General features: G+C 40.5%; 2 protein-coding genes across 7 annotated transcripts; one reads left to right on the forward strand and one right to left on the reverse strand.

The window, feature by feature from the left end:
* Nucleotides 1-200: 200 nt before the first annotated feature.
* On the reverse strand, nt 201-4188 carry LOC121970608 (single myb histone 6-like). 6 transcript variants are annotated; one of them, XM_042521421.1, is made up of 7 exons: nt 3990-4188; nt 2939-3120; nt 2535-2719; nt 1786-1870; nt 1395-1478; nt 797-1144; nt 201-639 (listed from the first exon to the last, which is right to left on the reverse strand). In XM_042521421.1, the coding sequence occupies exons 2-7, from the start codon at nt 3086-3088 to the stop codon at nt 625-627; spliced, it is 867 nt and encodes a 288-aa protein (XP_042377355.1). In that variant the 5' UTR covers nt 3089-3120; nt 3990-4188; the 3' UTR covers nt 201-624. The 6 variants fall into 6 exon arrangements, with proteins under 6 accessions (XP_042377355.1, XP_042377354.1, XP_042377352.1 ...); XM_042521420.1 differs by having other exon boundaries at nt 3962-4188; XM_042521418.1 differs by having other exon boundaries at nt 2939-3151; nt 4025-4187.
* A 256-nt stretch (nt 4189-4444) lies between these two features.
* On the forward strand, nt 4445-5227 carry LOC121973563 (photosystem I reaction center subunit psaK, chloroplastic-like). The gene is made up of 3 exons (XM_042524968.1): nt 4445-4601; nt 4694-4786; nt 4854-5227. The coding sequence occupies exons 1-3, from the start codon at nt 4518-4520 to the stop codon at nt 5079-5081; spliced, it is 405 nt and encodes a 134-aa protein (XP_042380902.1). The 5' UTR covers nt 4445-4517; the 3' UTR covers nt 5082-5227.
* The last annotated feature ends 17127 nt before the right edge of the window (nt 5228-22354 follow it).

Below are 22354 nucleotides of genomic sequence, written 5' to 3' on the forward strand. Positions count from 1 at the left end.
TTTCCAAATTGTTTTTTTTAAAAAAAAAAATTGCAGGATTTTTTTTATACGTTTATTTTTAAAATTTATCTAGGGAGGGAAGGAATTATTATATAGGGAAATTTTCGTTTTGGTCCCCAACTTTGCCTTTTATTACATGCCCCTGATCTAATTTTTTTTTAAGAATCAAAAACACCATCACCATAGCAACAAGTTACAAGTGAATCAATCAAAGAAAGTTAGATTTAGTTGAGTAGAAGGATAAAAAAAAAAACCAGCAGCAATTCAGTTATAATTTATCGAAGAATTCTTTCGCATTATTTAGACAAAAATAATGCATCACTGTAATTCATTTGAGCTGAAAATTATTACAAAGAACAGATAATGTTTACTCGGGATTGCCATTTCCTCCTTCAGGATGAGCTCCTTCAGCTCCCAAACAAGCATCTGCACATTCGAACCATGTCATTCATCCCGAGCTTCTCAACATCTCCTCGCTTGCTCTCGAAATCAAAAACTAATGGTATGATTGCACGGTGACAGGTGCGAACTGAAGAAGGATTTCCAGGACTGTTTGTTGGTCGTCACTATCGTAAGATTCTGCATCAGATGAGTTCTTTTTCTTCGGTGAGTAGATGATTCTTGTCAAGCTCGGGCAATCTGTCCAAAAAAAACAGAAACCTAGTCTAGTACAAGAACTAGTAATTTAAGCTACAATTGAGTTGGTAATTAGTTGGCAATCTTGACTTGCTTTAACTAATGCAAAGATATGTTGAAAAAAAAAAGAAAATAAGATGTTTGCGGTCGATAAGATTACCAGGTTAGAGGTGTTTTTGTTCTTCATAGTTAATGCCACTGCCTCGGCAAAAGCCTGAGCAGCTTCTGCTTCAGCCTCTGCAGCCTCTGCTTCCCTAGCTGCTGCTTCGGCCTCTGCCATGGCTGCTTCTGCCTCGGCGACAGCTTGAGCAGCAACGGCCGCAGCCTGCTGCGCCGTCATGCTTCGCATCCGTGCCAATTCAGTGTCAACTTGAAATCTTGAGGAAGGTTTTAGATCATCCCTAGTTGTTCCTGAAGGCTCAGTTTGTCTAACTTCTGCGTTCAGAAATTTAGATGTTTTTCCTCTTGGAAAAGCTGAAGTTGGTGCTATCCTATACTTGCGCTTCACCTAGAAAAAAAACGATTGAGAAAATAAACAATTGAAAAACACCATCTAGTGCAAAAAAATTGATTCTTTTAGAAACATAAAACTGTAACTTTGGCATTGAGACAATGATGTATAATTTTCAGCTAACCAAACAAAATGAAACAAACCGAAGATTCATAAACAATCAGGCCACAATTAAACAAAGTTCAAAAACCATTGGTTGAGAAAATTTAAGTAGAAAATATAAGTATCAAGGGCAAAGGACTACTACCCTAATCAATCTCCCGGTAGCAGTCAACTCCTTCAACTTATCTGATAAGAGTTCTGCAAATTCTGGTGGAGGCCAATATTGGTCCTGCATGATGCGGAAATATAAACAATTGTGATAAATCCAATAACAAATATATGATTAAAACTTTTTCAAATGCTTCTTTCAGGCCTAAACATCCAAATATGGCTACAACTCCAAAAGCTTGAAGAGACAAATTGAATTATTTTTGCAAGCTTATAAGTTCCTGAAATGTGTGAAAATCTGAATGTAGTATAGATATCATGAACTCATAGTCTCTTGTATGAGCTTTAGCTAGATGAGTGATATAATTAACAAAGAGTTCAGAATGATCAAACAAACTAAGGAATTGAGTCAAAGGAATGATGCCAACCTCTATATAAGTGGCAATAGCTGTCTTGTTAGATCCAGTGGCCTCCTTCAGGTCTGCTATGGCTTCCAATATCAGGTTGTCTATCCTACACAAAGGAAAACAAAATTAATCCAAAATCACTATCATCCAAACAGAAATCACTATGAACTAGTAAAACTAATGAAGAACAGTAGCACCAATGAGTCTCCAGAAAAGGTTAAAAAACTACTAAAAGTTAAGTTATACATTAAAAGGGTAGCTATATTGTTATCGCTTCCAGCATCGGGTTGTCTATCCTCTACAGTCTTCACACTTTCCTTAAGCCACTCTTTCATAACTTGCCAAACCCCATGAAATAGAAAACTGAATCAGTTCAGTGCTACATGTCTTTGCCAATCTTCGACTAGTATCATCCATAGTTAAATTTCAAATTGCCATATTAAATTGCTCGCTCTAGAAACAATCCAGAATATATAAATTTCTTCATAATGAGATATTAATATTTTCCTAAATATTGGTAACCTTGAATGCAGATTACAAGTGCGAAAACAGATACTGATAATAGAAAAAATAATCAAGTCCACACTGTTTTTCTAGGAAAAATTAAGGTTCATAATAGTGAATAAAAACACAAACATAAAAGATATAAGGACGCGAATAAACAACAACACACATGACAAATGAATGCAGATTTAGTATAGAAGAACTGAAATTCACTAAACTTTTGGAATAAAAAATAAATCACTCTAATGACTAATCTGGAGAAAGACCTCTTTTCACTAGTTGTGGCAAGAGACTTGCTTTCCATTAGTTCGGCATCAACATCTTCATACATTGCACCAACAGCCTTTGAGCTACCATCGTGTTTGAGAGTTTGTCGGCTCCTTTTAGAGGCTCTAGCCTTCTCTCGGGATCCCCAACCATTTGCATTGACACTCAAGTTACGCCACTTATCCTGTCCATCAAAGATTCATCAGCTACAAAAACAAAAGATCATAATTTTAGCATTCATTCTTCATTTAGTTTGATCTTAATACAAACAACCATGATTCCCAAGTCAGTATGTTGCAGAAAAACATTTGTCAGAAAATCCTCCAGTAATATATCTGATTAAAGAACCTTTTGTCAGCAAAAGTGCATTAGCACTAACTATAGAATTTGAGATAAACTTTACCTTCAGGTCCACATTTGACCTCAAACATAATACACCACTAAATTCTGGATCTTTCAATATTGTGCACCATTTTCCAGCACCATGCTTCACAACTCCAGCTTTGAGAGCCGCCTCCTCTTCTGCTGTCCATTTTTGCTTGGGAGCACCCATTTACAAGCAATAAAAGCTTTCTGCAGTGTAACCTGGTATTCACTTATCAATCAACTACTGGATCTGAAAATCAAACAAAAAACAAAGCTGAGTTGCAAACACTAAATCTAGTTTCATTGGTTAACTTTATGAGTCCTGGTAAAAAAAAAAATCCCAAACAAAATAAAAAGTATGAGAATTAGTGTCTGGGTACCAAATCATTGTTTAACTTCATGGAGGCCAGGTAAAAAACAAATATGGTAAGACAAATTTTTTTAAAAGAATTAAAATTTGTGTCCAGATATCAAATTCTTCTAGATGAGCATGAAAGGAAAAGGAAATGAAATATGCACAATCCATAGAACTATTTAGATTGCTCCTAATAAATCTTAGATTTTGATGCAAAAAGTGTAAACTCCAAATTTTCAGATTTACAAATATAAGAGACCTGAGGAAAATCTATATTCATTAGATTATTTAGAATGCAGGGAAGATATAGCAAATGACTTAGGACAGAAACACGTAAAAAGAAGTTGACATCATCGTGCCAGCTCAGGGATCAAATTCTTCCAATTAAAAACAAGAAAAAAATGGCAAAATTCAGACAATTGAAACTGAGATCAAATACAAATTTCATTTTTTCCTCGTAAAAATACATCAGACAAAACAATTAGGCCCATCAACTACAATCAACAGTAAACCCAATTTAAAGGCGAAGAAAGACCAATTCAAAAAAGGTCAAACACGGAAAGTTCTCACAGAACTAGAAGAAGAAGAAGATTTCACGTAATTCAGCGAAAACCCAATTGGAAAGAAGAAAATATAGCAAAAAGAAGTAACCTGTTGCAAGAAATCTTAAATATTCAGACAAATCAAAGAAAAATTAGCCCTTACTCAACCATAATCAAAGCAAGGGAGTTACTAGGCGAAGAGGAATTAGACAAAGAGCAGGCCAACCTCCGTCTTCATAGTCACCTTTGGGATGGGTTTTGGTAGGTCAATCAGAGGATTTTCAATCCGACAAGAAGACAAGAGGGAGATGAACAACGAACCCTAACCCTAAGTTGATGTATTACAAGATTAGGAAAGCCCATTGATCGAAGTTCAAACCCGGCCCGGACGAAGACAACCGGTTTGGTTAAACCAAACCTAAATTGCGGTACACATCCAGTTCAAATGATAATCCACCACCCTCAAACCCAACAAAGCTGACACGTCAGATCCGAACAATATCTTATCTGAGTGGCTTACACTAACCAGAATCCGCCACGTCAGAACTCAGAATCTAAATATTATCCAGGTGAGAGTACCTCAGTCCACAAACCCCGTGTGTGGTCTAGAGCACAAAGGCTTCTCCTTTCCTTGTTTTAAAGATGTCCCATCCATTGAAGACATTAGGAAGAGGGCATCACTTGAATTCGATCCTGTTTCTGCTGCAGCAGCACAAGCCATGGCCACCAAGCTCGCCTCTCCGGCCGCCGCCATGACCGCTCTCCCGCATTTCAGCGGCCTTAAGGCCCTGCCGTCTTCAAGAGTGAGATAGAACCTTCAAACGTTTGTTTTCCTTCTTCAAAATTCAGAAATTTAGTAAGTTTCACGAATCAAGAAGAGCACCTCTGTGAACAGGTGACGATGCTTCCGAAGATCCGGCGAGGAGGGAACGGCGGAGGCGCCCTTGGGGCTCGCTGCGATGGCTTCATCGGCTCGCCGACGAACTTGGTAAGTCTCACTCACACACATTGTTGCGCATGCTGAGAGAGATGAATGACGGTTGAGCTCTGTTTAGATAATGGTGACATGCACGACCTTGATGTTGTTCGCCGGGAGGTTTGGGCTGGCGCCGTCGGCGAACAGGAAGGCCACCGCAGGGCTACGGTTGGAGGTGCGTGACTCCGGTCTGCAGTCCGGCGACCCTGCCGGGTTCACCTTGGCTGATACTTTGGCCTGCGGCGTCGTCGGGCACATCTTCGGCGTTGGAATTGTCTTGGGCCTCAAGAGCTTGGGCGTCATATAAGAAGAAACAACTGTTTCTTTATCGCTGCCTGTGTTGTGATGTCCCTGTTGTGTAGTAGCTGATTTCTTATATATTCTCCTGCATTGTAAAATTCAATCTCAAGAATAGAAGCTGAACTGAAGCAGAATGAAATTGCTTTTTTACAAGTACATGTTCAAGACGAACTATAATATTTTTCAAGCATCAAAGAAACATCAAAACAAGAGACTATGTTGTGAATGAGACATTAGTCTCACTAAAAGTTTCAAAATATTGAGGTTGATTTATAATGTATGCAAGCATTGCAGTGTTAATGAACAATATATATTAGTGAATAATATTTATGAATTATATTCATTAATAAAATTTTTATCATTCAAGAAATTTTTAAAATGAATATACAAGTTTGAATTATTAATCTAAAAAAACTAAGCTCAACCCAAGTTCAAGTTTTCAAAAATAAACTAAGGTCGAACAATCATTTTAATGATTTGGCTTAGCTCATTTTAGGCTCATTTTGACTTGACTTTGTTACCTTATCAAATAAGTTTAAATACCTCAAACCTTGGTTTGTTTACAACCCTACGCGCAAGGGTGCAAATCTAAGACTTGGATTATATTAAACCAAAGGTGATTATGCGCAAGGGTGCAAATCTAGGAAGTGTCGACTGTCTGACCATAAAATCGATTTTCAACGGAATGAAAAAGACATATCTAGTAGAATCGTAACTATAAAATACAACCCTAATCGAAATACATACATTTGTCTCATACATTATAGGGATGGTGAGAAGAGATATATTTTACATCCTAGAGGGCTATAATGGGAGATGTCATTATTTATGGTATAGAAGTTCCTATATCAATGGGAAATATCCTATCTTTGAGTGCGATTTGAACTATTGATTTATGTAATTACGACTCTCTGACCGATCAAAGTAAATTTGCCAAAGTAGATCAATTCAACCATTGATGGTCGATGACTAACATTCGAGCTGGGTGAGTAATGACCTTTATTCGGCAAGCTCGTATATAAGAATGTTGATCGACTCGGGAAACCTTCCACGTACTCGATAGTTGGGCGGCTTGGCATCTTGACTTGGTGCTCATCTACACACTTGGGGCACTCGATGGCAGCTTCGCTAACTCGAGAGTTAGCTAGTTGGGTGCTCGACGACACAGGCAAGTCGCTATTTACCATTTGACCCTCCCAACTCAACAGCTTGGTAGTCGGGTTGCTCGGCTGACTAGCTAGGACATCGACACTACTTCCCAATAGGATAACTTGAAGCTCAGACGAACTAATCCTATTTTAGCAGCTTGAGAGTATCAACTTAGCCATCAAACAGATAACAGATAAGATTGAATTTTGATTCTATAATTCCAAATTAATCGGACGAAGATTGTATACCTGCCTTATTGTGGTTGTGCCGAGTGTCTATATTCTCAAATACGACAACATCACAACAATATACTGTGAGATGCAACAATTTGTGACTGTTTTCTTTCCAACATTTTCCAGACAGCAAATCTCACTGAATCTGTTCCTGTTACCAACTTTTGACATGAGTAGGCGCTACTCGCAGTCGTTCTTGTGTATTTTTCTAGAGCAAAAAACTTGTTTCGATTGAATGCCGATTGCCTTTCCATCTCAAACTTGCATTAAAAGCTTTCAAAAGCAACTCAACAACAATCCTTGCAAGAACAAGACTCGTCTGTAAAATGGCACGGAGTTCCAAGCACCTTGCGCGCGGTCCCGAACAACCCTCATACCGAGTAAAAGTGGGCGTGGGTGTTCCGAACGAAGAGGGAGACGACTGATGGAGACAATGAAGAAGAGGAGGTGAGAGAGTACTGATCTCATCCGGAAGTTGAGTCAGACGAAGGACGATGACGATGATTGGAATGTTGACTGAGGGAGGACTATAAGGTATCACAGGCTCGTGCGCTAACCGCCTTGAAAAGAAGGGAGGGAGAGGGTCCTCGTCGAAGGTACCACGTGTTAGTACCCCATAGTAGTTTTGATATGATCAACCAAGTTAAGTTAGGTTCTGTTATGTTTTGATCCCCTGTGTTTCAGTGTGCAGAAACTTATGAGCACAGGAGGTCGAGCGAAAGATGCAGCTAGCGAGAAGGATGACACGGGAGAGAGCCGACGGGCTCAGTGCGCCTGAGGGACAAAGCACTGCGGAAGAGTATGTTGGCGGACAAGCAGAAAGCGCGAAGCAGTTCTGAGGGACGAGAAGCTGGAGAGGAAGGACGCTCGAGAAAATCAGAAAATGGGTTCGGATGAACCCTATTCCAGATGGTCGAAATCACCCAAGCGAGCGGAGCTAGAGCTGAAGTCCCGGAGGAAAAGTCAACCGGAAGTCCGGGCGCTTGGACCGCCCGTACCCAGGGTGCCCCAGGCTCGCGCCCAGCCCTAGTTGAGCCGGTTCAGCCCGGTCCGGGCGCTTGGAGTGGGTCCAAACGCCCAGACCAGAAACTTTATCAAAATACCAACTGTCGCGATTCGTTGCGATGATAATAAAATTGTATTCCCTCCAGGCGCCTGGAACCCTTCCAGGCGTCCCGTAAGGGCTATAAATACAGGTTTGATCCCAGAAGCTAAAAATAACATTTGTAAACGATTCCATTTGAATTTATCTTTGTAATTGTGAGCTTTGATTACTATAAAAGGATCGATTCTCTGCCTGAAAGAGACTTTAGTGGACTTTTCAACTTCTTGGATTAGTAATCCCCTGATTGCAAACCAAGTGAAATCTCCGTGCCTTTAAATTTTTTTAATTAGTTTCTTAATTCATTTTATACAAGTGTTTATTTTAATCAAGCTGTAAAGTTCAAGAAATGTTTTGTTTGTTTTATTTTGTGCAGGGCAATTCACTCCCCTCTTGCCGACCGTAAGGCACCAACAATTAGTATCAGAGCTAGGACGCTTTAAGAGGACTAACTGCGGATTGAAGCACAAGAGATGACCTGACCCAACATCTATCCACCGAAGTTCAAGGGGAATTTGTGACCTGGAAGAAAAAGATGGAGATATTCTTTAAGACAGATTTTGATTTATTACTAATTATGAAATTTGATTTTGTAGCATCAGAGGGTAAAGAAGAATACCAATGGACAAAAAAAAGAGCAAGTCAACTTCGTGGCAAACGACAAAGCAGAGTTTCGTCTGTTTAGCATTTTACCACCTCAAGAAGTCAATCGGATTGGAGCCTACGAGTTAGCCAAGGAGTTCTGGGAGAAATTTCTAGAACTACACGAAGGGACGGGATCTGTGTTGGTGCAATATCCCTCAGGTCAAGGTTGACCTGGGTAACCAAGCTGAGTCTTGGTTTGGGTTTAGATGTTTGACAATAAGATATTGATTGAAGAAGAGTCAAGTAGGTCAAGGTTGACTGGATACTTGACTGGGAAGTCCTAACTGGGATGTTAGGCAAAATGAAAGACCTAGTGAGTGAAGCTAGGCAGTATGAAAGTCCTGGTGAGTGAAGCCAGGCAGAATGGAAGTCCTGGTAAGTGAAGCCAGGCAGAAGGAAAGTCCTGGTAAGTGAAGCCAGGCAGAAGAAAAGTCCTGGTGAGTGAAGCCAGGCAGATGGAAATCCTGGTGAGTGAAGCCAGGTGAAAGTCCTAGTGAGTGAAGCTAGGCAGATGGAAATCCTGGTGAGTGAAGCCAGGTGAAAGTCCTAGTGAGTGAAGCTAGGCAGATGGAAATCCTGGTGAGTGAAGCCAGGTGAAAGTCCTAGTGAGTGAAGCTAGGCAGATGGAAAACCCTAGTGAGTGAAGCTAGGTGAAAGTCCTGGTGAGTGAAGCCAGGCAAGGGAAAATCCAGATGGATCAAGGATGATCGGACATCTGGTGCTGGGAAGTCCAAGTAGGTCAAAGGATTGACTGGATACTTGGCATGAAAGAAAAGTCCAAGTAGGTCAAAGGGATTGACCGGATACTTGGCACAGAGAAAAGTCCAAGTGGGTCAAAGGGATTGACCGGACACTTGGTAAGAGAGTCCTAGCAGGTCAAGGGAGTGACTAGATGCTAGGCATGACATACCAACAGGTCAAGGTTGACCGGATGTTGGTTTGGGAGGTTTGGGACTTGGTTTTGGACAAAAATCAAGTGCTGGATCGATCAGTGGATCGATCCAGACCTGTCCCAGCGAACAGAGAGCCTCTGGATCGATCCGTGGATCGATCCAGAGGTCCCAATCGATCAGTGGATCGATTGGGACGCGGCTGCTTCGCGCGATAAGCGCTGGATCGATCCGTGGATCGATCCAGGCGCGTTTCCAGAGCACAGAGGCGCTCTGGATCGATCCGTGGATCGATCCAAAGCCTCCCCGATCGATTGGGAATATTCGAATCGATCGGGATCCGACCGTTGGCGTCGTTTATAGCTGCAGGCGTGTGATGGCTGCGGCATCGCTTCTCCAATTCACTCCAGATTACTCGCCAGCTCCTCCACAGCGCTCTCAAAGATCAGATCGCCAGTTCTTGAAGGATCTTGGAAGCTTTCCAAGTCAAGAGGCGGATCAAAGGCAAGAAGAGAAGCTAGAGTTAGGGTTTATACTCATTGTAAGCTTGTATTTCTTGTATCCTTTCCCTCTCTTCTTGTATTGAGTCTTGTAGGGCTTCTCCGCCCTTGGTAGTTACCATAAAGGAGAGTTTTATTTAGTGGAGGGTGTGTGTGTTGGTGTGGATCCTTGGATTAGTCACCTCTTGTGAGGTGGATACCAAGTAAAACCAACCGTGTTAGCGTTGTGTGTTTGTTTCTGTATTTTCCGCTGCACATCTTTGAAGGAACAAGCAACGCCGAGCACCGAGCGAACGCGACGAGCTATTCACCCCCCCCCCCTCTAGCTACTTTTGGTCCTAACAATCTGCTCCGGAACCCGATCAACAACCTCCGATTAGAAGAAGACGAAATTGTTGCACACCTTCACTCAAGGATCAAGGAACTCATCACCGGACTCACGAATCTCGGAGAAAAGATAATCAATTTGTTAGACTGCATTGGCCGGCTAGAAGGGGGGTTGAATAGCCTGCACAAAAATAAAACTACCCTTCTCGAACTTTCAAAATAACATTTGCATAATAAAGTAAACAAATAAAACTAAAAGAAGAGGCAAAGGGATTTTACTTGGTTACAACCGGGGAGATTGTTAATTCAAGGAATGAGTTGCACTAGAATCTCCTTCAGGCGGAGAAGCCTCTTACAGCAATGACATACAAACAAATAGAAGCTAAACTACTAAAAGTAAGTGCACAAGTGTTGAGTACACAATTCTTGAATTGATGAAAAGCTTCTGGACCAAAGTTGTATTTATAGCCTTGGTCGGGGCGCCTGGAAGGGTTCCAGGCGCCTGGAAAGGGATAAAGTTTTATCCCCAATGCAACGGTCAATGTCTATGTCGCAGTTGATAAATTTTTGGTTCCGAGTGGCCAGAAGGATTTCGGGCCCCCACTGCTGGGGGCGCCCGGACCCAACCGTCAACCTTTGTTGACTTTTTTGGTCCGAGCCCTTTGCTCCAGTTCAGCTCACCTCGGTCCAAGTCTTTCGCTCTGGCTCCGCTTGCTTGGGTGATCTCGGCCATCCGGAATAGGGCTCACCCGAACCCAACTTCCAGTCTTCTCGAGCAACCTTCCGCTCCGGCATCTTGTCTCTCGGAAACGCCGAGCGCCTCCTTCTCGTCCACCCGCGTACTCTTCCGCAGCACCTCGTCCCTCGGACACACCGAGCCCGTCGACTCTCTCCCGTGCCGTCCTTCTCGCTAGTTGCATCTTTTGCTCGACTCCTTGTACTCCTAAGCTCCTGCACACTTAGACACAAAGTTAAAACACCACAGAACATAACTTAACTTGTTGATCACATCAAAACAACCCTGGGGTTCCAACAATCTCTTCTTTTTGATGTGAGCAACCTAAGTTAAGCTAGGGTAAATAGACAAAAAAATGAAATAACTAATATTACAATAAAGTGCAAAAAGATAGAAAAAATTAAAAAATTGTAGTCTACCTCCCCCTAGACTAATACTTTTCCTTCTCCCCCTTTGATCACATAAAAAAAACGGGATTCCATGAAAACTCTAAGGGAATAATTTTGAAAACTTTGAAAAAAAATTCTAAGTAAAACAAAATTCTAAGTTAGAGAATTTTGCAAGAAAATTATTTTTGAAAATAAGTAAAAAAAATTGAGTAAAATTTTTAAGTTCAGAAAAAATTCTACCTTTAGTCAAATTTTTTAAAAAAATATTTTTGAGAGATTTCCACAATGTTTAAAAAAACTTTTTAAAGCATTTATCTAGTTTTAATGTTTTATCAGAAAGTTAATTAAACATTTCATTTCAATATTTTGACTTCCAGACAGTGGCAAGACACTAGGCCTTCTTAGTTATTAGAGCAACAACCACTTTCTTAGACAAAGCCTCATAAAGAAATTTAACGTTTAATTTTTTTCGCTGAAAGTGCTAAGTCTAATTTTAAATTTTAAGTTAGACACGACTTTGGAACCCAATATAGGTTCCAGCCAACTTGATTAACTAAGAATTTCTTAGGGATGTATTTCTTTGAAATATTTCTAATCTGTCCGACTGTCCCTTATGATATCTAAAATATTAATTTAAATTATTAAATTTTCTAAAATTTGTTTTATTTGAACATGCATGATTCTTCAAGTCATTTACATGTCTTTTCAAAATTTCATTTTCTACTTTTAATTTGTTTAACTCTTCTAATGGACAAGACTTAGCTAAAATTACTTTTAAATTTTAAATTTCTTTTTCAAATTTACAGCAATCCTTAGTTGATAATTTAACAAATTTAAATAATTTGTCGGGAGGAAGAGATCGTACCTGACTTACCTTGTCGATCTCATTATTTGAGTCTCCCCCTGAATTGCTTCTTTCTTCTGACGTAGCTCCCCCTTCATCGATGCTCTCGATGCTCATTTTGGACGAGCTTGAATCATAGTCCTCGTCTTGATGACTTGCCATTAGTCCAAGTCCGGAGAAAGCCTCAACTTCTGATTCGGACGACGTATCATCCCACGTCGCCTTTAAGATCTTGTGTTTTTGGACAGACTTCTTTCCTTTGTCTCTGTCCTTGTTCCGTAGCTTGGGGCAGTTGTCCTTAACGTGCCCTTCTTCGTTACAGTGGTAGCATCGGATCGTCCTTTTCTTTCTACCCTACGGGTGGTTAGTTTTTCTAGATTTATTAAGTTTCTTAAAACGTCTTACCATCATAACCATTTCTTCATCGTCGAGAGAGGACTCTGACTCAGGTTCGTCTCTCAATGCTTTGAGGGCAATGTTGTGCTCTGGCTCCTTCGTACCTGCACATCTTGATTCATGCACTTCAAATGTGAAAAATAATTTCTCTAATGAAATAATTTCTAAATCCTTAGAAATATAAAACGCGTCTATTAGTGACGCTCATTTTGAATTTCTAGGAAAAGAATTGAGTGCGTACCTCAGCGAATCTCGGTTACTTACCTTTTCTCCGATATTTGAAAGTCCGGTGATGATTTCCTTAATTCTCGAGTGCAGATACGCAATTGTTTCATCTTCTTCAAGTCGCAGGTTGGTGAGCTAGTTGAGAAGTAAATCCCGTCTTGCAAGCTTGGTTTCAGACGTCCCTTCATGCAGCTCAAGGAACTTTTCCCACAGTTCCTTTGTTGAGTCGTAGTTGCCGATCCGGTTGACTTCTTATGGTGGAAGGACGCTCAACTGATGAAATTCTGCTTTGTTGTTTGTCACGTAGTCGACCTACTCCTTTTTCATCCACTGATATTTTTCTTTACCTTCTGGTGCTATAAAACCGAAATCCATTATTAATAATAAATCAAAATCGGTTTTAAAAAATATTTGCATTCACTTTTCTAGCTAGCGAATTCTCCTTTGAATTTTGGCAGGTAGATGCTTGGTCCGACCATTAATTTGGTGCTTCGTTCGGCGGCTAGTCCTCCTGAAGCGTCCTGGCTCTGATACCACTTGTTAGACCGCGTTGGCCAGCTAGAAGGGGGGTTGAATAACCTGCACAAAAAGAAAACTACCCTTCTCGAACTTTCAAAATAACACTTGCATAAATAAAGTAAACAAAAAAAACTAAAAGAAGAGGCAAAGGGATTGTTACTTGGTTACAATCGAGGAGGTTGTTAATCCAAGGAATAAGTCGCATTAGAATCTCCTTCAGGCGGAGAAGCCACTTACAGCAATGATGTACAAACAAATAGAAGCTAAACTACTAAAAGTAAGTGCACAAGTGTTGAGTACACAATTCTTGAATTGATGAAAAGTTTCTAGACCAAGGCTGTATTTATAGCCTTGGTCGGGAGGCCTGGAAGGGTTCCAAACGCCTGAAAAGGGATAAAGTTTTATCCTCGATGCAACGGTTAACGTCCATGTCACAGTTGATAAATTTTCGGTTCCGTGCGCTCGGAAGGGTTCCGGGCGCCCGGAGTCAGGGCCCCCCACTACTGGAGGCGCCCCTAGTCGGAGCGCCTGGACCCAACAGTAAACCTTTGTTGACTTTTTTGATCCGGACCCTCTGCTCCGGTTCAGCTCACCTCAGTCTGGGTCTTCTGCTCCGGCTCTGCTTGCTTGGGTGATTTCGGCCATCCAGAATAGGGCTCACCCGAACCCAACTTCCAGCCTTCTCGAGCAACCTTCCGCTTCGGCTTCTCGTCCATCGGAAACGATGCACGCCTCCTTCTCATCCACTCGTATACTCTTCCGCAGCACCTCGTCCCTCGAACGCACCGAACCCGTCGACTCTCTCCCGTGCCGTCCTTCTCACTAGCTGCGTCTTTTGCTCGACTCCCTGTGCTCCTAAGCTCCCGCACACTTAGACACAAGGTTAAAACACTACATGACCTAACTTAACTTGTTGATCTCATCAAAACAACCTTGGGGTTCCAACACAATTGAGATTCACTAAGGTACGCAATTAACACGTTTCCTAGGACTTCTGAATGGGCATCCTTAGTAGATGTCTATTACATCTCTAAGGATCTAGAGATAAGTACTTTAGAAGAGTTATTTTCTACATTTGAAGTTTATGAAACTAGATGTGCAGATATAAAAAAGGAGTCGAAACACAACATTGCCTTAAAGGCAAAAATGGATGAACCAGAATCTGAAACGTCCCTCGACGATGATGAAACGACATTCATGGTAAGAAAATTTAAAAAGTTCTTTAAAACAAATAATTTTAATCAAGTGCAGGGTAAAAGAAGGAAAAGAAGAGTAAGATACTACCACTACAATGAAGAAGGATGCATGAAAGACAACTGCCCAAAACTAAAGAATAAGGACACAAGCAAAGACAAGATACCAATAAAAAAAAACACAATAATCTAAAGGCAACGTAGAATGAAACTTCATTAGAATAAAAAATCGAAGCCTACGTCGGACTTGCGCTGATGGCAAGCTACCAACAAGAAGAAGCTGAAGCAAGCTCTTCCACAATGAACATCGAAAGCATTGATGAAGGGAGAGCAACGTCAGAAGAGAGCAGCTCTACAGGGGGAGTATTAGATGATGAGATTGACAGGTAAGTCAGGTACGATTCTGCTGCCTGATAAGTTATTTAAGTTTATAAAAATTCTGTCTAAAACTTCTTGTAAATTAGAAATTGAGAATAAAAAATTATTAAAAGAAAATAATGATTTAAAAGGAACCCTAGCACCATCTTGTTGATTAGAAAATTTTGACAAAATGATAATAGAAAATGAAAATTTAAAAGAACAAATACAAAAATTGGAAAATTTTGCATGTTAAATTGGCATTTTAGACACCATAAAGATAAAATTAGAAAATTATCACGTAAATATGTTCCTAGAAAATTTTTGATCAATCCAGTAGATAGAAACTTATATTGGATTTCAAAATCATTCTTATATTAAATGCATGCCTTATTTTTAAATTAAATTAAAAGTTTTTTTTCAAATATTTTCAAATAAATGGCTTTGTATGATTTCTATTAAAAATTAATTATTTCGAGAAACAGGATTTACTCATCTGTAGAAAAAGTTTCATAATTTTTTGAACACTATATTATTTTTTATGATTTTTCTAACAAAAATTGTATTCTTCAATTTAAAATCATTTTGTTGAGTTATTTTTTGTAATTTTTTAAACTCTTATCATGTTATTGATCAAAGGAGAAATTTTTGAATTTTTTGGCCATTGCAATATTTTTCTATAATTTTTCTTACAAAAATTATATTTTAAATATTAAAAATTCAATTTTCGTTCAATTTTCAAAAAATAATTTCTCTCTTTTTTTGTTACATCTTCAAAAAAAATTTCCCAATTTTTTGAGCCTGAAAAGTATCATTAAACGTTTTTTTTTCTAAAATTAATTTCTTTTGGAAATAATTTATTCCTTATTAAATTAATTTCATAATTTTGTGAAAGTTTTTTTCACGGCTTTTGATATTTCTACTTCACTGTTCAAAAAAATTTTCAAATTTTTTTTGAACAATTAAACATAATTCTAATGTTTTTTAATGAAAATTGTCTATAAATTTTCAGATTTTTTAAATTCAAACTTGATATTTTTTCTAGATGAAAGTCACTAACTTTTTAATCCTTAGACTTTTTTTTCAAATTTATTTCTAAAGTCATTTTATGTTTACCCCTATTTTTAATGTGATCAAGGAGGGAGAATGAGAGCTTAAGTCTGTTGGTGCAATCGACCTCCAAGATTTTAATGTCAGACAAATATGTTTAAGTATGTTTAGTATGGAGCTTGATCAAGGGAAGTCCTAGTTGTAGGCTAGGCATGGAAAGTCCTAGTTGTAGGCTAGGCAAGGGGAATCTCAGTAGATCGTGGAAGCCAGATGGATAGGTCTAGAGGACCTGATCCCTGGGTAGCCGAATACTGAGTGTTGGAAAGTCCTAGTTGTAGGCTAAGTAAGGGAAATTTCGGTAGATCGTGGAAGTCAGGTGAATAGGTCTGGAGGACCTGATCACTGGGTAGCCGAATACTGAGTCTTGGTGAGTGAAGCCAGGTGGAGAAAACCCTAGAGGGTGATAACCTTAGGTAACGGGAAGTCTTGGAGGAGTGAACTCCAAGCAAGGTTGATCGGATGGTTTCCAATCGCCCGCGCGCGGTCGGCCGGACCAGTGGATCTCAGTAAATCTAAGTTTAGGTTTATCATTGTATTATGCATTATTATTGTTGTTGGCTAATATAGTATTGCAAGAAAAGTCTTAGTAGATCAGACGATCAGAGACTAAGCAGGCAAAGTCCAAACTGTTGGAACCCCAAGGTTGTTTTGGTGTGATCAATAAGTTAAGTTAGGTCCTGCGTTGTTTCTAACCTTGTATCTTAGTGTGCAGGAGCTTAGGAGCACAGGTACTCGAGTGGAAGACGCAGCTAGCGAGAAGGACGACATGCGGTGCGTCCGAGGGACGAGGCGCTGCGGAAGAGTACCCCGGTGGACGAGAAGGAAGCATGCGGTGGTTCCGAGGGACGAAAGCCGAAGCGGAAGATTGCTCGGAGAGTAAGAGACGCAGCTAGCGAGAAGGTCGGCACAAGGTGCGACCGAGGGACGAAGACTGCAGATGAGTATGCTAGTGGACGAGAAGGAAACACACGACGATTCCGAGGGACGAGAAGCCGGAGCGGAAGGCTGCTCGAGAAGACCGGAAGTTGGGTTCGGGTGAGCCCTATTCCGGATGGCAGAGATCACCCAAGCGAGCGGAACCGGAGTTGAAGACCCGAACCGAGGCGAAAGAAGACAACCGGAGTTGACTTAGGGTCCGGGGCGCCCGGAATTGTCCGGGGCGCTCGGAATTGTCCGGGGCGCCCTGAGCAGCCCGGGGCGCCCGGAACTTGAATTTTGACCAGAACGCATATAATGCGTTCTGAACATTGGTGGATAAAGTTTTATCCCCCTAGGGCGCCCGGAACCCTTCCAGGCGCCCCGACTAAGGCTATAAATAAACCCTTGGTCCAGAAGCTTTAAAACGAACTCTGAATTGTAATTCCAACGCTTGTAAGCTTTAGTCTAGAGTTGAGCTTCTGTTTTCTGCGCTTCGACATTGTACGAGGCTTCTCCGCCTAAAGGAGTTTTTAGTGAGCTTAATCTTCCTTGGATTAACAACCACATCGGTTGTAACCAAGTAAATCCTTGTGCCTCGCTTTTTCTTTATGCTTTTTATTTATCTGCTTACTTTATATATACAAGTGTTAGCTTAAAGAGTTCGAGGAAGGGTTGTTTGCTTTTTCATTTGACAGGACTATCCAAAAACCCCCTTCTAGCCGGCCGCAACGGTCCTACAAGTGGTATCAGAGCTGAGACGCCTCAGAAGGACTAATCGTTGTCTGAAGCAACAAAACGATGGCCGGAGATAGCGACTACCCACCTACATTTGAGGGGGAGTTTTCCGTCTGGAAACAAAAAATGGAGGTATACCTTAATTCAGATTTTGGTATTTCTTTAATAATGAAATTTGGTTATGAAGAACCGAAGAACGCGTACAGAGAAGAAATCGATAAACGTCTCTGGACTCACAAGCAATGTGAGGAGTTTATGGCAAACACGCGAGCTAAATTTCACATTCTAACCGTAATACCAAAAGAAGATCTCGACAGAATCGGAGAATACAAGAACGCAAAAGAACTTTGGGAAAAGTTCTTGAAGATCTACGAAGAACCAGCTGAAACCGAATCCGACTCCTTGATGGACACCGAGCCGCCGATAGAACAGTCCGAGAATGAGGAAACTGCCGACATAGTCGATCTCCATCCCGAGAACACAGAAAGCTCATTCCAGGTGAGCATAAATGAAGGGGGAGAGATATTGGAAGAAAGCAACTCAACAGGGGGAGAATCAACCGCTGACAAGGTAAGTCAGGTATGGTCTTCACCTTCTGAGAAATTGGATAAATTTATTGAAACATTGCCTAAAAATGAAAAGTTGATTGGAAATTTTTGCGAGTTAAAAATCGAATCATTGAAAGAGTTTTTTGGTTTACCAATAATTTCGAAAGAATTATGCAAATTAGAAATGTTGTCGAAACTTTCTTCAAATATTTTTTCGAATTACAAATTACTTTCTTGAAAAAGTTTTGCGAATTTGAAATTGAGTCATCGAAAAAGTTTTTCGGATTAAGAAATCTGTTATTAATAGATTCCTGCAAATTAGAATTTTTGTTAAAAAATTCTTGCAAATTACAAAATATTTCTTCAAACGAATTTTGCACAAAATATTTCTTCAAGTTAGAATTTAAGTTATTGAAATATTTTTATGAAGTAGAAAATCAAAAAATAATAGAAAATGACATGTTAAAAGATCGAATAAAATTTTTAGCATGTTTAATATTTGTTGCCTTAAATCTGAAAAATTATGATTTAAGAAGTTATGATAAATTAAAATAGAAATTTAAAACATTTTGATAAAATTATGAGAATTAAAAATTAAATAAATGCATAGAATTTTTTTTTTATTTTTCTAAATATTCTCAAAAATTGTTTTAAAATTTTATTGCCTAAAGTTTTCAGCTTAGAAAGTTTTTTCTTAATAACGAATGCTTAGAAATTTTTCAAAAGTTAATTTTGACTTAGAAAATTTTCTTGACTTAGATATTTTCCAGAAAATCATTGAAATAGATTCTTATAAAATTTCTAAGTGTCAACCCTTAGATTTTTCTTACAACCCCATTTTTTTATGATCAAAGGGGAAGAAGGAAAGTATAAGTCTAGGGGGAGGTAGAAATTGAAAATTTTCGAAATTTAAAATTTTCTATCTTGTTGCACATTATTGCAATAACTTGTTTTAATTTTATGTCTAGTTTTGACCCTAGCTTAACTTGGGTTGATCACACCAAAAAGGGGGAGATTGTTGGAACCCCAAGGTTATTTTCTTGTGATCAACAAGTTAAGTTAGGTCCTGCGTTGTTTCTAACCTTGTGTCTAAGTGTGCAGGAGCTTAGGAGCACAGGTACTCGAGCGGAAGACGCAGCTAGCGAGAAGGACGGCACGCGGTGCATCCGAGGGACGAGGCGCTGCGGAAGAGTATCCCGGTGGACGAGAAGGAAGCGTGCGGTGGTTCCGAGGGACGAAAGCCAGAGCGGAAGATTGCTCGGGGAGCAAGAGACGCAGCTAGCGAGAAGGTCGGCATGAGGTGCGACCGAGGGACGAAGACTGCGGATGAGTGTGCTGGTGGACAAGAAGGAAACACGCGGCGATTCCGAGGGACGAGAAGCCAGAGCGGAAGGCTGCTCGAGAAGACCGGAAGTTGGGTTCGGGTGAGCCTTATTCCGGATGGTAGAGATCACCCAAACGAGTAGAACTGGAGTTGAAGACCCGGACCGAGGTGAAAGAAGTCAACCGGAGTTGACTTAGGGTCCCGGGCGACCGGAACTGTCCGGGGCGCCCGGAGCAGCCCGGGGCGCCCGAAACCCTTCCGAGTGCCTGGAACTTGAATTTTGACCAGAACGTGTCTAATGCGTTCTGAACGTTGGGGGATAAAGTTTTATCCCCACAGAGCGCCCGGAACCCTTCCAGGCGCCCCGACCAAGGCTATAAATATAGCCTTGGTCCAGAAGTTTTAAAACGAACTCTGAATTGTAATTCCAACGCTTGTAAGCTTTAGTCTAGAGTTGAGCTTCTGTTTTCTGCGCTTCAACGTTGTACGAGGCTTCTCCGCCTGAAGGAGTTTTTAGTGAGCTTAATCTTCCTTCTCCGCCTGAAGTAAATCCTTGTGCCTCGCTTTTTCTTTATGCTTTTTATTTATCCGCTTACTTTATATATACAAGTGTTAGCTTAAAGAGTTCGAGGAAGGGTTGTTTGCTTTTTCATTTTACAGGACTATCCAACAACCCTCTTCTAGCCGGTCACAACGGTCCTACACAAACATGTCTGGAGGACCATGTTTGGCAGGTAAGTTGAGGTATGCAACTGGAGGAGTGACAGTGAGGTCGTATTTATGAAAAGAACAACTTAAAGTTGCTGATCCAACTGAAGAAACCGGGAAGGTTTCCAAGTTGAGATCAAAATAGTTCTACTGTCTAATATTACTCATGCATTATATTACTGTGCTAACTTTGTTTTGCAGGAATATTATTATTATATCGAACTAACTTTGTGTTGCAGAATTGTTGTGCAAAGAGAGGGTAATACCTCTCAACCTTTCTGAACCGCGGAAGAAGAGGAAGAGAGAAAAGAGATCGTGCGGAGCAACAAGACAAAGACGCACAAAAGAGAGCAAACACCAGGAAGGAGAAGAAGAAGAGAAAGAAAAAGAGTTACCGTGGTTCGGCGACTTGCCTACTCCACAAAACGGCCGAAGCTTTATTAGAATTCTCTTCTACACAAGAGAATCACATCTAATGATTCTTGTGTTGTCTGATCTACAATGGGTTTACAATGATCCCTATAAATACTGCTAAACCCCCAGACCCGGTAAAAACGTAACAGAATTTGTTATGAAAAATATAACAAAATTCTGTTATATAAAATCTTAACAGAATTTTATTACGAAAAATCTTAACAGATTTTTCTTCCATGACATCCCTTCATCCAAATATGAGCCACTCGTCAACAATCTCCACCTTGGCGAATATTCACCCTTCGAAGAATACGAATATCTGGACAAAACTCCATCTGGATCTCTGGGTCTGGGCTTCCTTCCTCTAGCATCTAGAGATATGGATCAAGTTCAAGCAATGCTTAAACTTCTCTGTGGTCACCGGCTTTGTCAGCATATCTGCAGTGTGGACCTTCTCAAGTTGAATTTCCCCGGAAGCAATCAACTCTCTGATCTTGTGAAACCTCACATCAATGTGTTTGGTTCTCGCATGATACACCTGATTCTTCGCCAAATAGATAGCACTCTGACTATCGCATAACAACTTGACTCCACCTTGCTGAACACCCAGTTCTCTGACCAACCCTGTAAGCCATAAAGCTTCCTTCGCTGCTTCAGCTGCTGCCATGTACTCGGATTCCGTAGTAGACAATGCAACAATAGATTGTATCATAGATTTCCAACAAATAGGTCCTCCTACCACAATGAATACGTATCCTGTAGTAGACCTCCTGTTATCTAAATCTCCTGCATAGTCTACATCTACGTACCCAGCAACTAAAGGATCTTCCGGTTGTCTACTGAACATGATGCCATAATTAGTTGTATTTCTCAAGTATCTGAAAATCCATTTCACTGCATCCCAATGTGGTCGACCAGGATTTGAGAGAAACTTACTTACCATACTAACTGCTTGCGCCAAATCTGGTCTCGTGCAAACCATGGCATACATCAGACAACCAACTGCACTGGCATAAGGAACCTTTGACATCTCTTGGATCTCGTCATCCGTCTTTGGACACTGTGTACTGGATAACTTGAAGTGATGCACCAGGGGTGTGCTCACCGACTTTGCATTCTTCATGTTGAACCTATCCAACACCTTCTCCACATAGCTACGTTGAGACAACCATAATCTCCCTGCAACTCTATTCCTGTGAATCTCCATCCCAAGAATCTTCTTGGTCTCTCCCAAATCTTTCATGTCAAATTCCTTGCTCAGTAGCCTCTTCAATTTGTCAACCTCTCTCATCTTCTTCGCAACAATGAGCATGTCATCTACGTATAGTAGTAAGAAAATCAGTGATTCATCTTCAAGGCCCTTCACATATATGCAGCAGTCATACTCGCATCTCCTATATCCGTTTTGAATCATGTATGAATCAAAACGTTTGTACCATTGCCTAGGAGATTGTTTCAGTCCATAGAGCGATTTCTTCAACTTACAAACCAACTGCTCTTGTCCGGACTGACTAAATCCCTCAGGTTGTGACATAAAAATCTGCTCCTCCAAATTTCCATGAAGAAATGCCGTCTTCACATCCATTTGCTCCAAATACAAATCGTGATGTGCCACCAAAGCCAATACCGCTCTAATTGACGTATGTCTTACCACTGGAGAGAAAATTTCTTCATAGTCAATCCCCTTTCTTTGTGAATACCCCTTTGCTACCAACCGAGCCTTAAACTTCACTTCTTCTCCCTCTGACATTGTTTCTTTCTTCTTGAATATCCACTTGCACCCTATAGCTTTCTCTCCTTCAGGAAGTTCCACTAGATCCCACGTTTGGTTCTTATGCAACGACTCCATCTCCTCTGCCATAACACCCGTCCACCTGTCCTTCTCAGAGCTATGTATTGCCTCCTGAAAAGATGTAGGGTCTCCGCTACTAGTGGTAAGTGCATAAGATACCATGTCTTCGAATCTGTATCTAGTGGGTGGTTTTACGACTCGTCTCGTTCTACCACTAGCTATAGTG

The sequence above is a fragment of the Zingiber officinale genome, chromosome 4A (assembly GCF_018446385.1).
Source record: "Zingiber officinale cultivar Zhangliang chromosome 4A, Zo_v1.1, whole genome shotgun sequence".
NCBI lineage: Eukaryota > Viridiplantae > Streptophyta > Magnoliopsida > Zingiberales > Zingiberaceae > Zingiber > Zingiber officinale.